Source organism: Solanum stenotomum, chromosome 2 (assembly GCF_019186545.1).
Source record: "Solanum stenotomum isolate F172 chromosome 2, ASM1918654v1, whole genome shotgun sequence".
NCBI classification, from domain to species: domain Eukaryota; kingdom Viridiplantae; phylum Streptophyta; class Magnoliopsida; order Solanales; family Solanaceae; genus Solanum; species Solanum stenotomum.
The window spans coordinates 26417556-26433099 of NC_064283.1; the positions used below are offsets into that span (position 1 = coordinate 26417556).

At 32.7% G+C, this 15544-nt stretch overlaps 2 protein-coding genes across 2 annotated transcripts in view; both read right to left on the reverse strand.

Annotated features, from left to right (window-relative positions):
• LOC125855854 (uncharacterized) overlaps positions 1 to 15544 on the reverse strand; it is a 254955-nt gene that overhangs the window by 116299 nt on the left and 123112 nt on the right. The window lies entirely within an intron of this gene.
• LOC125855021 (protein disulfide isomerase-like 1-4) lies at positions 693 to 6279 on the reverse strand. Its single transcript, XM_049534655.1, has 12 exons — positions 5698 to 6279; positions 5028 to 5157; positions 4232 to 4397; positions 4035 to 4153; positions 3871 to 3951; positions 3572 to 3658; positions 3407 to 3481; positions 2749 to 2817; positions 2543 to 2623; positions 2276 to 2410; positions 1270 to 1326; positions 693 to 1160 (listed from the first exon to the last, which is right to left on the reverse strand). Exons 1-12 carry the CDS (start codon positions 6219 to 6221, stop codon positions 993 to 995), a joined length of 1692 nt encoding a protein of 563 aa, XP_049390612.1. The 5' UTR covers positions 6222 to 6279; the 3' UTR covers positions 693 to 992.

The following is a 15544-nucleotide window of genomic DNA, read 5'->3' on the forward strand; positions in this document are numbered from 1 at the left end:
TATATATAACACATTTTCTACAAAAGTTCATTTATATATACAAATTATGATGAATTTTAATATACGAATTATTTAATATACAATTTATTCAGTAACATATACAGTTTGATTTAATTCAAATACAAATAGAATATACAAATCAATTGTATTACTATATACAACACATTTTATACAGACATCATTTATTTATACAATTTGCTTGTAAACATATGAAAAATTATATTAATTTTGTTATTTATATTTACAATTGGCTTGTAAACATCGGATTATGTATACCTCTAGTTACCCTCTTTGATAGAGATGTTCATTCATGGTTTGAATGTGTACAGTGATTTTACTAAAGTATTCAAGATTATGACAGAATAGAGAAGTAACAATGTGAAAAATCGAAACAAAAAATACAAATAAAAAAATTGACAGAAATTATACAAAAGAGTAACTGAATGGAGGCTACCTGGAATTGATTTTTGCACGACTTGGAGGGATGAATGAAATTTTCAAATTTTAAATTTTAATGTGATCGAGTGATATAAGGGGAGTTGAGAGATCTTAGGAGATGAATCGGTGGTGTGATAAGAGAGATTTTAGGCGAATTTACTATTGTTTTTCATGATCATGCAAACTGCAAACAAGTTTACTAGTTTGATATAAATAACAAGCGTACCAAAACTATCATCTAAATCTGCAATATGCAATCCAAACTAGTGCAAAACTTGCTTCCATAAATACCACAACAAAGTAAAGGAGAAAAGAACAAAGGGCATGTCAATTTGCAAATTGCAACGAAACATTATTTTCAGCCAACCAAAAAAGAAAAAGAAGTAAAAATATTAAACCATCAAATGAGAGCCTTTTGGTGTCTTTCTACTTTCTATTCTCTACCTAAATTTGCAATGCTGATGTTGTGATCACATTCCACTTCCATTCTTAATCATATGCTTTGAATTCTTTTCTAAAGCCAAACTTGACTAATATGCTAGAACCTACAAATCTCACAGTTCATCCTTAGCGTCATTAGTGGTGCTCTCGTGGCTTGAACTGACATCAGACTCTGTAGTTTTCTGTGTTGAGACTGGCTTTTGAATCTTGAACGGGGTAGATGCATGCTTTTTCAGGAATTTGTAAAAGGCAACCACTGTACGATCTGTGTCAACAGTAATCTGTAGAACGGCATGATCATTTAAAGATGCATCAGCTATCATTTCTGACAAGCCAAACTGAACAAAGAATAGAAATATAATTTTGGTAAAGAATTTATGTTACACTCACAGGTTCAAAGCTCTTGTTTCCAGCTGGGAAGAACAGAAGTGTTGGGAATCCGTCAGACTGCAATTAAACAATGAATCGTTAACCCAATGTTTGAACAAAGAACAATTACCCCCTCTCCCTGCAGTTCCTTCCGAAAAATAAAAATAATAAAACAATTAGCTCTTTTTCCCACCTAAGCTTCCCTACCTGAGGCAAAACAGCACACTGAAAATGAGTCTGTTTCCTCATTCAACTTCTGCTTCAACATATATGTAGGTAACAACATTCTAGAAACTCTAACGTGTATTTTCGCATAATACAATCTTTTAAAAAGGCTGAGCTTTCATGAGAAATAAAAAATGAAGGCAACACTCTCCTTCTACCCACTGTTTTGGACGTTGGAAGCACAATTAAATATGAAACAACCACACAATTTTTTGAGATTGTTTTTTTTTTTTTTTTTTGAGATTGGACAACCACATAATTCTAGTACAATGCACAAGCACAGTAACTTAAATTAGACACAGAAGTTAGCAGAAGAGAGTTTGTAGTCTGTCACACAAGAAGATTTTCCCTTAGCTAATTAATTGTTAAACAAACAAGAGTATAACATCTAGTGCACTAAGTGTAGATGGTAGTGACTGAGCCAGACTTTGTATCTGCCATCTAGCATAACATAACTAGACTATTTAGAGCTTGCAATTACAGATATATCTAATGAAGTACTTGCATGACCTCTATATGCTTCGATACTATGTTTAATAATGTGACCATCTATTTCAAAAGTTTAAGCAGTTTGCGGGATATTTTTATTCACTTAGGCCTTCAACAAATCCTTAGCTTTTTTTAGACATTTCCTTTCTTATAGATAAATGTTGGTATACACACAAAAGAATGCAATATAACTTACAGGTATCCCACAAACATATCTAATTAACTAAAGAAACTAGGATATAGAATCTGACACATCCCTTGCTGGATTTTAGAATAGGCAAGCATAGTCAAAAGATCAAGTGGTGAAAAGTACCTTCGCTCTGGGGTGCTCGTTTGTTGTACCATCCATCTTGGCAATGACAAGGGAGTCAACGCCTCTTAAATGCTTGCCAAGCTTGTTGTATATGGGTTCTAGTGATTGACAATGGCCACACCAAGGAGCATATAACTGTTTTCAATCACAAATCAAAATCATCAATCAGATATCCAGAACAACCTCTAAATATCTGGATGCTGTTCATCTAATTATTCGCATCACTGATTAGGACATGCATTCATTTAGAACAAGATTAACTAGTACCTCAAGAAGAACATCTTTTGATTCATCCAAAACAATTTCGTCAAAGTTATTGCCAACCACAATTTTGACATCCCCATCATTCTGCATATGATCAACGGGTATAAGAAAACAAAACATAATCTGATGCTTAATGTTGGCTGTTGGAGCATGTGCATTTTGACATTTAAATAACATTGGCAAATAATGGAACGACCCAAAACACTTACAGTCTCAGGAATTGGATCAGATTTGTAGAAAGGCTTTAAATTGTCTTCCAAAAACTTCTCCCCGAATGACTGCAAAACATATGGAAACACATACATATACACATTAAGACAGAAAGGTAAACATTAGCTGAGAGAACCTGTGCTAATATAATGTGAATGTGAATCCAAAATTACCGCTGTAAGACTATGAATCAACGTCCTAATCTCAAACTTTTCAAAATGGGCAAGATTTCATTTGCTAAACCCAAAACTCCAAACCTGAATTCCATTGTGCCCCACCAATTAATGCAAAGATTTACCATTCACCTACTAAGATCTCATTTGCTAAAAGGACATTCTTTCAAGGAAATTGGCTAACTCATCCAGGCTAACATCATAATATTAAACTTTTAATTTGATGAGTCGTTTTACTCTATGTAACTTTTACAAGGAAAGGCCTATTGCTCCAATCTTCCGAATCATACCATCTAGTTACTCCCCTCCAAACCTGCACCATTTAATGATTTTTCTATTCTTTTGAGAAGTCAATATTTAAGGTTTAATTTAAAAGAAAACCTTAGGTACAAAAGGATTCATAAACACATTCCATGTAATTTAACACTGGGGGAAGTACATCCTCGTTACACATGGTTTATTCAAAAGTTAGCAGTCAACAAACCTTGACACCATCCAAGGTTATTTCACCTTCCAGTAAAAACTTCCTCCCATCCTCATTTCCTGTATATGCGAGAACCTGCACCAAATCTCAAGTTGGATTCTAGGAAGTTCATGGAAGTTCGAAAACAGAATATATGCAAGGATCAGTATACTACAAATATCTTACTCTTGGGGCATCACCGCTAACACCAAAGTACTCTGAAACTGGTTTTCCAACATCTTCGTTGTCGATTTCAACAAACACACAGATAAGCTACAAGGAAAGGTTTTAAAAAAACAAATGATTTCGAGTCAGAGAGTTGGCAAAAGCACACTACACAGGCAGAAAAAACTATGCTTCATAAAGAGACTGGCTTCACTCAATAAAGGCAGAAAAACCTATGATTCATAAATATTCTTCTAAGCATGAGGCATTTATTAATACCCATAATACTGTATATCTATAAGCAGAGATAAGATTATCACCTTTCCTTTAAAAGCTTTCACAGCTTCTTGAAATATTGGCAAGAATTTTTCTGAATCTTTCGAAGTGGCAAAAAGTATCAACTGTGAACAAGAAAGAGAACATGTAAACAGAAGAAAGAAAAATCACCCAAGATCAGCATGCTATTGTTAGCTCAATTGATCACCTGCTTCTTAATGGGATTTTCAAATATCTCTGAGGCACTTTCCCGAGTAAAATTGGTGACAAGAGGAAGCTTGTTCTCAAAAACAAACTTAGCTATTGCTGACTTGGTGAATTCACCGCCTGCAAGAAAGTATGACATGGTAAATACTTCTCTAATGAAATGGTTAATGCATATATAATTGCATTAACCAGACTAACCAAAGTGGTTGATATTCTCGGCTTCTTTCTTAATTATGACAAGAGCTGGACGTTTGGCTTGAGAATCAATATGGAAGAGTTTTGCCACATCTGGACTGGCAGTCTGATAGAAGTTGACATCATCTTCTAGTGCAGCAGCTGCAGCAAGCTCTTCACTTGTATCACCCTGAGAAAGTGTAAATTAAACAAAATTATAATGCTACACATTCTGGAAAACAAGACCTCAACAGCCATATATCCTTTTTTATTTTGCTGGTGTTCCATTTTTATCCTAACGTAATATAAATTATATTTTTCCCTCTAGCTATGGTATTCCTCATCAGATTATATTACGGAAGTGATAGCCATATCCTTCACTCCCATTATCACAGTATTACCCATAAAATTGTAACTGCCATCCCAACTTTGTATATGACCGTATTACCTGACAAATATCACTAAATCTGGCTACCATATATATTCTTTTTACGCTGTGGTATAAGTCTTCTTTTTGTCCCTTTAGCCAGGTTTTGAATCCCCAACCAATCAAATTTAAGAAAGTCATATCCACCTACATAACTGGTGGTACATCTAGTAGTAAGAATATATAGCCGTTGAATATGATGAGACATCAGAAAATTCCTCCAATTTACTTCTCTTGCCATCTATGAGAAATTGATGATTCATATAGTACCATGCCATTTTAGCTTGAGCAAAGGGAAGTAAAACTAATTAATCACCAAAATCTGAATTGCATTCAAGTCCAATGACAGTCCAATAACGAAAAGAAAACCATTAGCCAGGATAGAGGAATTACCACCAAATCATTCAAGTAACCCAACACTACTTTTTTCTCATCTTTCAAGATTTGTTCTGCCTCCTCTACAGTCGTTATATTGGATAGAACAGGCCCGGTCTTCTTTTTTATCCATGAAATAATAGCATCCCTGCAATGAAAAAAAAGAAAATCTACTTTGGCATATGACAAAGAAAAAAGGATATGAAAATAGGAATACTCATGGTATAGAAGGAAAGAGTTCAACTTTTATATGTTTTAAACATTACTTACAGAACCAGGTGACTTAAAAGTAACTACAATATGGTAAAGGACATGCTGCATCGAGTCGAATTACATGTACATTAAATCCGAGAGGAAATGAGTAAATTATATAGGGCAAGAAATTTCTCTTCAAGATTCTAAGAAAAAGCGTGTTATGAGATTAATCAACATTTTGACCATACAGAAAATTAATAGGTTTCAAACTATTGCACATCACCAATAATTCCGATGAATTTGCAGATGAAACTAGGGATCATAAAAGTTTAAGATCCAATCTCACCAGAAATTGCACTGCTAGAACATTTTCAAAACTAAAAATCACAAGCCACTAGCAAGATCAATAAATATAGAAGAGGAAATTGCAACTCATGAAGCAAGATGAAAAATGCCAACACACAAAGTCAACCAAGAGAGAAATACAACTTACTTATTCCTTTCACCATTATAGGTCTTGTGAACACCATCAATGAGGAAGAAAACAGTGGGATACCCCTGCACATCATACTTTTGAGCCAGTTCAGCTTCCTCAGTAGCATCAACTTTAGCAAGCATCACATTCTCTCCTTTCAGCTCAGTCGCAGCGGCAGCATACTCCGGTGCAAGTGCCTGACAATGACCACACCACGGTGCATAGAACTCAACCATAACATACTTATTCTTCGCAATAAATTCACTAAAATTCCCTTCCTTCAGTACAGCCACATCCTTCTCATCCACTACCGGCGGCTGGTACGAGTCTTCCCCGTGATCGGAAGAATCGTCCTCGAGATCTTCGTAGTTCTCGAAATCGTGGTGGTCACCATATGGATTGGAATCTGAATGAGCATCGGAATCCTCTTCTTCGAGGAAACTGAGATCCTCTTCTTCTTCAACGACAGAAGACAAAGCAGTTCTGAAGAAGATGAGATTGAGTAGAAAAATGGAGAGAATTAGATATTTCTTCATCGCCATTGCTGAAGCAAGTTGAAACTGAAGCACCAAAGTCTTCACACTTCAGTTGTATACTTATAGGAATACTTCAAAATAAATATTGCCAGGACAAAATTTGCTATTTCAACGCAATTAGAGATGTACACTGTGCTAAAGTCGTTGTACCTTGCACCAGAATTACTGATTATCCCCTCCGTCCCAATTTATATGAATCAGTTCGATTTGGTACCGAATTTGAGACAGAAAGATTTTTAAAATTTGTGGTATAAAATGAATGATAAATATTTGTAGGACTAAAAATCAATAAAATGATAGTCAATAAGTGACACATTTTATTTTTGAAGAGTCAAACCATATAAATTTGATCGAGAATTTACTCATGAAATTTTTCAAATTTTTAAAATAAAATTTATATATTTGTGAACTACCTACAAAAATAGAATAAGTCATAATAATTAATAATTTAATTTTTTAAAAAGATATATATGAAAAATTTATTAAATATAGATTTAATTAAATTTCAAAATCTGAAATATGTCACACTAATTGAAATAGAAAAAGTAAGAAAAACGTGTCACTTTGTTTTAGAATAATTAAAAAGGAAAGTAAATAATATAAATTGAGTCTAGGATGGAGAGTATATTTTATTACAGGAAAATAGATCTTTGTGCTGATTGGATCACATTTTATATGTCCACGTGTCAATATATGATTGGTCTGTGTGAAAGAATGGGCTAATTAGAATATGACACATAGGAAAAATGAGGTGGTGAATTAAAAGAGTTGACTTTTGACTTTTGGCGTGACTGAGATGCGATCGGGAATGTGTAGTGGAAATAAACAATTGAGACTAGGAGGAATAATATAAGAATATTGTCAAATTTAAGAGGGTTCACCCAAATTGAAAAATGGAAAATCTTTTTGGCCAGAAAAGTTTGGCCATAATTTGATCAGAATAGTAAAATGACATGTTTACATTATAAACTAGTTTTATTTTGGACAATTTTAACCTTTTACCTTGAAAATTGAATACATTCTTGGGATCTCTATATCCTTCCATTATGTTCCCAATATATTGAAATAATTAATGAATAATAATTACATAGTCAATTATGAAAAAAAAAATACAAATTTCAATAAAAAAAAATATTAAGGGTCTGTTTGGAAAGCCACTTGGTAATTGGAATTGGTGTAATTACCAGGATAGTAATTATCTGCCTAGTAATTACACTATCCAGTAATTACACTGACCTGTTTGGTTGCCACAGTGTAATTACGCATGTCCTGTTTGGATGCCACAGTGTAATTACACATGTTCTGTTTGGATGCACAATTGCAATTATAAAATTATAATAAATTTTAAAAATAAAAATTAATTATTTAAAATTTATACTAGACAAATAAGAAACTTTATAAATGACATTAAATTAAATATTTAAGATATATATTCTTGTTTGAAAATATATTAATTAATAAACATATTTTTTGTAACTACTATTATGAAAAATAATTGATTTATATTTTTTTCAAATTAATATATTTCAATTGAATTGATTGTAACAACTAAAAGTATAAAGTTTCTACGAATATCATAAAATGCATGTTTGATAAAAAGAATAATATATAGATAAAATGTCATAAATTATTAAATGTTTGACAAAAATATAATCTATCAAGTCTAATTAAAAAATGACGTGCAATGTAAATTCAATATTACTAAAACAAATGAAACTGAAAATATAACATAAGTTATAAATTCATAACAAAAAATTTAACATAATACTCTTATAATAAATTTCAACATAGCAATAAATATGATTTTTTTCTTAATAAAGAAAACGTAAGTCTATAACCTTACTTAACAATAAATTCTATTTTAATTTAAAAATTAGAATACTAATAAAATTATGCTACTGAGAAAATAAGCATGGCATAAAGAAATAGATAATACGAGAAAATTACATAGAATCATGTAAAGTAAGGTTGAGAACAAGAAGAAAATGAAATATAATAATATAAAATAAAAATAAAGTTTTACAAATTTTTAGAATAATAAAAATAAAAAAGAACTTAAAATAATAGAAGTAAAAAAAATAAAAACAAAAAAATAAAAATAGAAATTAAAAAGTAATTAGGTGGTAATTACACCATGTAATTACCAGCAATTCACAATCTCTACCTGTGAATTATAAAGTGTAATTACCTCCTGCCAATTACACCAATTACCTGTCCTTCCAAACAGAACAAGACAGTATAATTACATCAATTACACCAAATCCAATTACCAGGGTGTCCTTCCAAACATGCCCTAAGTGATCTCATGCAATCTATAGAGAAAAATTTTCAAGTTATGTTTTACAAAAAACAATAAAAATTGTAACATCAATAGTAAAAAAAATAAAATTTTGAATTACATTGTATTCTTGTTGATTATATTAGAATAAGAAAAATGTCACGTTATATTCCACATTATATTCTTGTTGGTTGTATTGGACTGAATAACTTATTTATAATTAAATAAATGTTCTAGTTATATGATGACATTATCGAGTAAATATATTCGAGAGAAAATAAATTAAGAATCATATTGTTGAACCAATAAAAATTCTGTTACAGTGAATTACTCTTCGATTTGAAAAAAATATAATTTTTTAAACTATAATTATATTTTCACCAACATATATATATATATATATATATATATATATAATTTCTATTTCTTCTTTGTGTTATATATCTTTTATAAGTTCGGCAAAGAATCACTAAAATCTTATGGATATTCCACATTATATTCTTGTTGGTTGTATTATAATAAAAAATTTACCTAACTAATATTACAACAGATTATGGCCAAAAGATTAGTGTTAACTAAATTTACTTAACATTAATTTTTTTTATTCAAATATAGTAGTTAAAAAAAATAGTTAATTTGGAATTTGTAGGTCATTTTAGTAAAAAATATAATAATGATTCATAATTATCAAATCGACGTAATATAGGGGACAAAACTTGTGTGATTAATATTATTAATGTTTGACTCTCTTTGGTTTGACATATATGAACTATACACCTAATTTCTATAACTATCGATATTTACTGGGTCTAATATCTTTTGAGTTGTCGTTATCTCAATATCGTACAAATTACATTTAAAAATTATTTAAATATATTGTTTAATTTCATTTAAACATAATAATTTTTTAAAAAATGCTTAATTGGAGGTCATTTTAGTAACAAATATAAGTAATGATTCACAATTTATCAAATCGACGTAATATAGGAGATAAGACTTGTAGGATCAATATTGACTCTCTTTGGTTCGACATGAGCTATACGCATGATTCCTATAACTATTGACATTTACCAGGTCTAATGTGTTTTGAGTTGTCGTTATCCCAATATTTTACAAATTACATTTAAAAATTATTTATTTATATAGCTTAATTTTATTTAAACAAAATAATTAAGCAAATTACATAGTTGGAGGTCAGTTTAGTAACAAGCATAAGCAATGATTCATAATTTATAAAATCGACATAATATAGGAGATAAAACTTATATGATTAATACTATTAATGTCTAACTCTCTTTGGTTCGACAGATATGAACTATATGCATGATTTCTATAACTATTGACATTTACCAGGTCTAATGTGTTTTGAGTTGTCGTTATCCCAATATTGTACAAATTACATTTAAAAATTATTTATTTATATAGCTTAATTTTATTTAAACATAATAAGTAAGCAAATTACATAGTTGGAGGTCAGTTTAGTAACAAGCATAAGTAATGATTCATAATTTATCAAATCGACATAATATAGGAGATACAACTTATATAATTAATAGTATATGTCTGGCTCTCTTTGATTCGACACATATGAACTATATGCATGATTTCTATAACTTTCGACATTTACCAAGTCTAATGTGTTTTGAGTTGTTGTTCTCTCAATGTTTTATAAATTACATTTAAAAATAATTAAATTATATAGTTTAATTTTATTCAAACATTTTAAAAAAAATACTTAATTGGAAGTCATTTGTAACAAATATAAGTAGTGATTCACAACTTATCAAATTGACGTAATATAGGAGAAAATACTTGTATGATTAATACTATTAATGTCTGACTTTCTTTGGTTCGACACAATGAACTTTATGCATTGTTTCTATAATTATCCACATTTATCAAGTCTAATGTATTTTGAGTTGTCGTTATCACAATATTTTACAAATTACATTTAAAAAAATTATTTATATATACAGTTTAATTTTATTTAAACATAATATTTAAAAAATTACTTAATTGGAGGTCATTTTAGTAATAAAGTGTTGATTGACAATTTATCAAATCGACGTAATATAGGTGATAAGACTTGTACGATAAATACTATTAATGTCTGACTCTCTTCGGTTTGACATATATGAACAATACACATAATTTCTATGACTATCAACATTTACCAGGTCTAATGTGCTTTGAGTTGTCGTTATCCCAATATTTTATAAATTACATCTAAAAATTATTTCATTATATAATTTAATTTTATTTGAATATAATAATTAAAAAAAATTAGTTAATTGAAGGTCATTTTAGTAACAAATATAAGTAATGATTCACAATTTATCAAATCGACGTAATATAGGGAATAAAAAGTGAGTGGACGCCTTTGTTCTTTATGCAAGTGTTCTCTATGAAATCAATTAATAAGGGGAAAAGGGTCAAAAATACCCCTCAACTTTGGTTTATTGTTTGACTTTACCCTCGCCGTTAAAATGAAGTTAATTTTACCCCTCCCATTACTAATTTCACCAAATTTACCCCTCATTAGACGGAATCCCCAAAATTGACTCGATTTTTTTTTAAACAAACCTATTCCCTATTTTAACCCAATGACCCGACCCCATTTAGAATAACCCAGTTAGAAATGCAGACATTGATGGAGTTCATACTTTACAAAGTGCTACTGTAGTACATATTATTACTGAAGTTTTTACATATTTGAAAAAAAAATAAAACAAATCAGCAAATTAAAGCAAAAAAGCTACCCGAAAAAGTTCTAACCCCGTTGCCCAAAAAGCAATAATATCAATTCAAAAATTAAAATAATCCACAACAAAGTTTAATAGCATATAATTGTTAAGAATAAGAACAGATTCACAATTCGAGTTCAAAGCTTCTAGAACAGAGAGAGAATTGAATGCATTTGTGGAGAGAATATCATATTGAATTCAGAGAGAAAAAAAACTGATTACAACTTTCTAATCTAGCTCAATAGCTTGTACAAATGTTTATATAGTGTATCTAACTGATAACTACCTCACTTAACTATGGTTAACTTAACTACTGTTGGTAACCAAACGTCTAACTAACTCACTGCAAACATAACTACAAATGAGAAAATATCTTGTGCAGCTTTAACTAACTTTAACCAACTTGAACCATCTCATCCTGCATCAATTATGTTCATATTCTCAATACCCCCCTTCAAGCTAGGCGGCATGAAGATATTCTTCATCCCTAGCTTGGAAAGAATATGAGAATGTTGAAACTTGCCCAGGCCCTTAGTTAAAATATCAGCAGGTTGCTCTGCAGTAGAGAGGTAGCCAGTGTGTACGAAGCCAAACTGAATTTTCTCTCTAATGAAATGACAGTCGATGTCGATGTGTTTGGTCCTCTCATGAAATACTGGATTAGCGGCAATTTGTAGAGCAGCTTTGCTATCACAATATAGAGGAACTGGTAGCTGCAACTGAATATCTAGTTCCTTGAATAGACCAATCAGCCAAACTATCTCAGCAACCAGTGATGCGAGGCTTCTATACTCAGCTTCAGCTGAACTTCTGGAAATAGTAGTCTGCTTCTTAGATTTCCAAGAGATCAGAGAATCACCAAACTTAACCATGTACCCAGTAATTGATTTCCTAGTGTTGATACAGGATCCCCAGTCAGCATCACAAAATCCTTGGAGTGTGTTTGAACGAGAAGAGGACATTAGAACACCAAAACCAGGAGCTTGTTTAATGTATTTGACCACTCTAAGTGCAGCTTCTAAGTGCGACTGTTTAGGTGCATGCATAAATTGACTCAGGCTTTGGATAGCAAATGCAATATCGGGCCTAGTAATAGTGAGGTACAATAACCTACCAACAAGCCTTTGATACACCCCAAGATCCTTTAGAATAGGATCCTGAGTGTTTCCAATATGAGTGTCAAACTCACAAGTTGTTAGCTTTTGGTTCAATTCAACAGGTGTGGAAATTGGCTTAGATCCACTTAAACCTGATTCTGAAATAAGCTCCATGGCATATTTCCTTTGGTGCATGAGGATACCACTGGACTGCCTAGCAAATTCTATGCCAAGAAAGTATCTAAGATCACCTAAATCTTTAATCTTGAAATTGTCTTTTAGGACTTGCTTAGCAGCCTCTATCAAGGCTAAACTGCTCCCTGTTATCAGTAGATCATCAACATAGATTAGAACAATGACTATACCATCTGATGATTTCTTGGTTAATAGAGAATAGTCTAAGTGACTTTGCTGGAATCCTGCTGTGGTGAGGGCAGTTGTAAGTTTCACATTCCATTGCCTTGATGCTTGCTTTAACCCATAAAGAGACTTCAACAGCCTGCACACCTTGACATCCTTAGTCCCATCATCTTTAAAACCTTGTGGTAATTGCATATACACCTCTTCATGCAAATCACCTTGCAAGAAGGCATTGTAAACATCCATCTGTTGAATGCACCAACCATTAGCAGCAGCTAAAGAAATCACAGCCCTCACTGTTACCATTTTCACAACAGGTGAAAATGTTTCTTGAAAGTCAAGACCTTCCCTCTGATTATACCCCTTAGCCACTAGCCTGGCCTTAAATCTTTCCACATGTCCATCAGCATTATATTTAATTTTGAACACCCACTTACACCCAATGGCTTTCTTCCCACTGGGTAAGGATACAATCTTCCAAGTTCCATTGTCCTCCAAAGCTTGTATCTCATCTTGCATTGCTTTTATCCATCTTGTATCCTGAACTGCCTGATTATAACAAGTTGGTTCTGTTTCTGTAGACATCTTAACCACATAACTTTGATATGAACCAGACAGACCACTGTAAGAAACATTATTAGCAATAGGATATAGACAAGAAAGTGCAGATTTAGATTTTAACCCAGTAACAAAATCCTTTTGCCAGATAGGAGGTCTGCTGGCTCTACTTGAGGTTCTTCTTTGTATCATTGGAGCATTTTCTAGGTTCTCGTCTGTAGCAACACGGGTACCTTCATCCACAACTGTTTGAACACCTGACTCTAGTGGCAAATGTGCAACATTTATAACTTCATCTATATTTGTAGGAACCTCATGTGTTGAAATAATGTCATCACCTGATTCTGATGGTAAATGTGCAGGACTTAAAGATGGTGTGGACTTAGTAGGAATAGCAGAAAATGGACATGTGGGAGCCAAGAATTCATTCTCATTCACAAGAGTATCTGCATTATTAGACTGAAAAGGGAAAATATGCTCCAAAAATTGGACATCTCGACTAACAAAAATAGACGTAGTTTCCCAGTCATATAGTTTATAGCCTTTCTGAGTATTGCTATAGCCTAACATGACTGACTTAATGGCTCTAGTTCCAAATTTATCTCCCTTAATCAAGTTGGTGGCATAACATAGACATCCAATGGTTCTCATATAAGAGAGATCAGGTTGTTTCTTATGCAGCATGTAATAAGGAGACTTGTTCCCTAGAACAGTAGAAGGAACTCTGGAAGTAGTTCAGGTAATTCTGGTAGTAGTTCAGGTGCAAATCGTCCAAGAAGGAATCCTCCTCTGTACTGTGAGTTTTGTAACATGAGAGGTCATTCTAAGGAAGCTTGTTTCAAACTCCTACAATGCAACTATTGCAACATGAAGGGTCACACTAGGGATACCTGTTATAAGTTGATAGGGTACCCTGCTGATTTCAAAGAGAAGAAGAAGATCACTGCTGCTTCTGTTGTGCCAGCTCCTTCCCAGAGCAATGAAGTGATACAACCACATTTTACTCAGGATCAGTACACTCAGATTCTCAGGCTCCTGAATAAGCCAGCAATACCTGATTCCACTGATAACTCTCAGGCTCACAATGCTAACACAGCAGGTATTTTTGCTGGTATTGTCTCTCATTCATTTTTGCCTACTAAACATAAACACTGGATAGTAGATAGTGGTGCTACTGACCATATGGTAGGGAATGAATCATTGTTGAACACTGGTCTAATAGCTCCTAATCCAGGGAAAGTTCAACTTCCTACTGGTGATTTTGCTGTGATCACAAAGTCTGGAAACTGTCAATTAGAAGGAGGTGATGTAGTTCACAATGTATTATGTGTACCTGATTTTCATTTCAATCTTCTGTCTGTGTCCAAACTGACAAGAGAATTGAATTGTTGTGCATCATTCTTTCCTGATTTCTTTGTCCTTCATGACCTCTTCATTGGGAAGGTGAAGGGGATTGGTAGTGAGCAGAATGGACTCTACACAATGAGGTCATCAATACAGAATGAAGGCAACCGTTATAAAGCTTTGGCTGTGGCAGATTGTAGAGAAGAGGGGATCATTTGGCATCAGAGAATGGGCCATGTGCCCATGGCTGTTATTAGAAAATTGAATGTAGTTAATGATAGACAGAATCTAGTTTTAAAGCATTGTGATATATGTCCAATTGCCAGACAAGTCAGATTACCTTTTAAATCTAGTACTAGTAGATCATCTCAATGTTTTGACTTGATCCATATGGATGTTTGGGGACCTTATAGGGTTACTACTCATAATAACATGAAGTTCTTTCTTACCTTGGTGGATGATCACTCTAGATGGACTTGGGTGTTTCTAATGCATCTCAAATCTGATGTGTGTACTTTACTTACTAATTTTTTTAGCATGATTGCAACACAGTTTGGTAGGAAAGTGAAAATGTTCAGGTCTGATAATGGAGGTGAATTCTTCAATATACAGTGCAGGGAATTGTTTAATAGTCATGGCATAATTCATCAAAGCTCCTGTCCATATACTTCACAACAAAATGGAGTTGTGGAGAGAAGGCACAGGCATATACTTGAAACTGCAAGGGCTATCAGATTTCAGGGACAATTACCTATTAGGTTCTGGGGTGAATGCATTCTAGCTGTTGTTTTCATAATCAATAGAGTTCCTTCTACTGTTCTAGGGAACAAGTCTCCTTATTACATGCTGCATAAGAAACAACCTGATCTCTCTTACCTGAACCACCTGCGCCTCCTGTATAGCCAATTCCATTTGAATAAGATCCTGAGCCCATTGAGCTTCCAGATC

Coding starts and splice junctions, on each gene's coding strand:
- LOC125855021 (XM_049534655.1), bottom strand. CDS start 6,221: ATGGCGATGAAGAAATATCTAATTCTCTCCATTTTTCTACTCAATCTC. Junction 4,398..5,027: donor GTTACTTGAATGATTTGGTG/GTAATTCCTCTA, acceptor ACACTTTCTCAG/GGTGATACAAGTGAAGAGCT. Junction 2,411..2,542: donor CAAAAGATGTTCTTCTTGAG/GTACTAGTTAAT, acceptor GATTGAAAACAG/TTATATGCTCCTTGGTGTGG.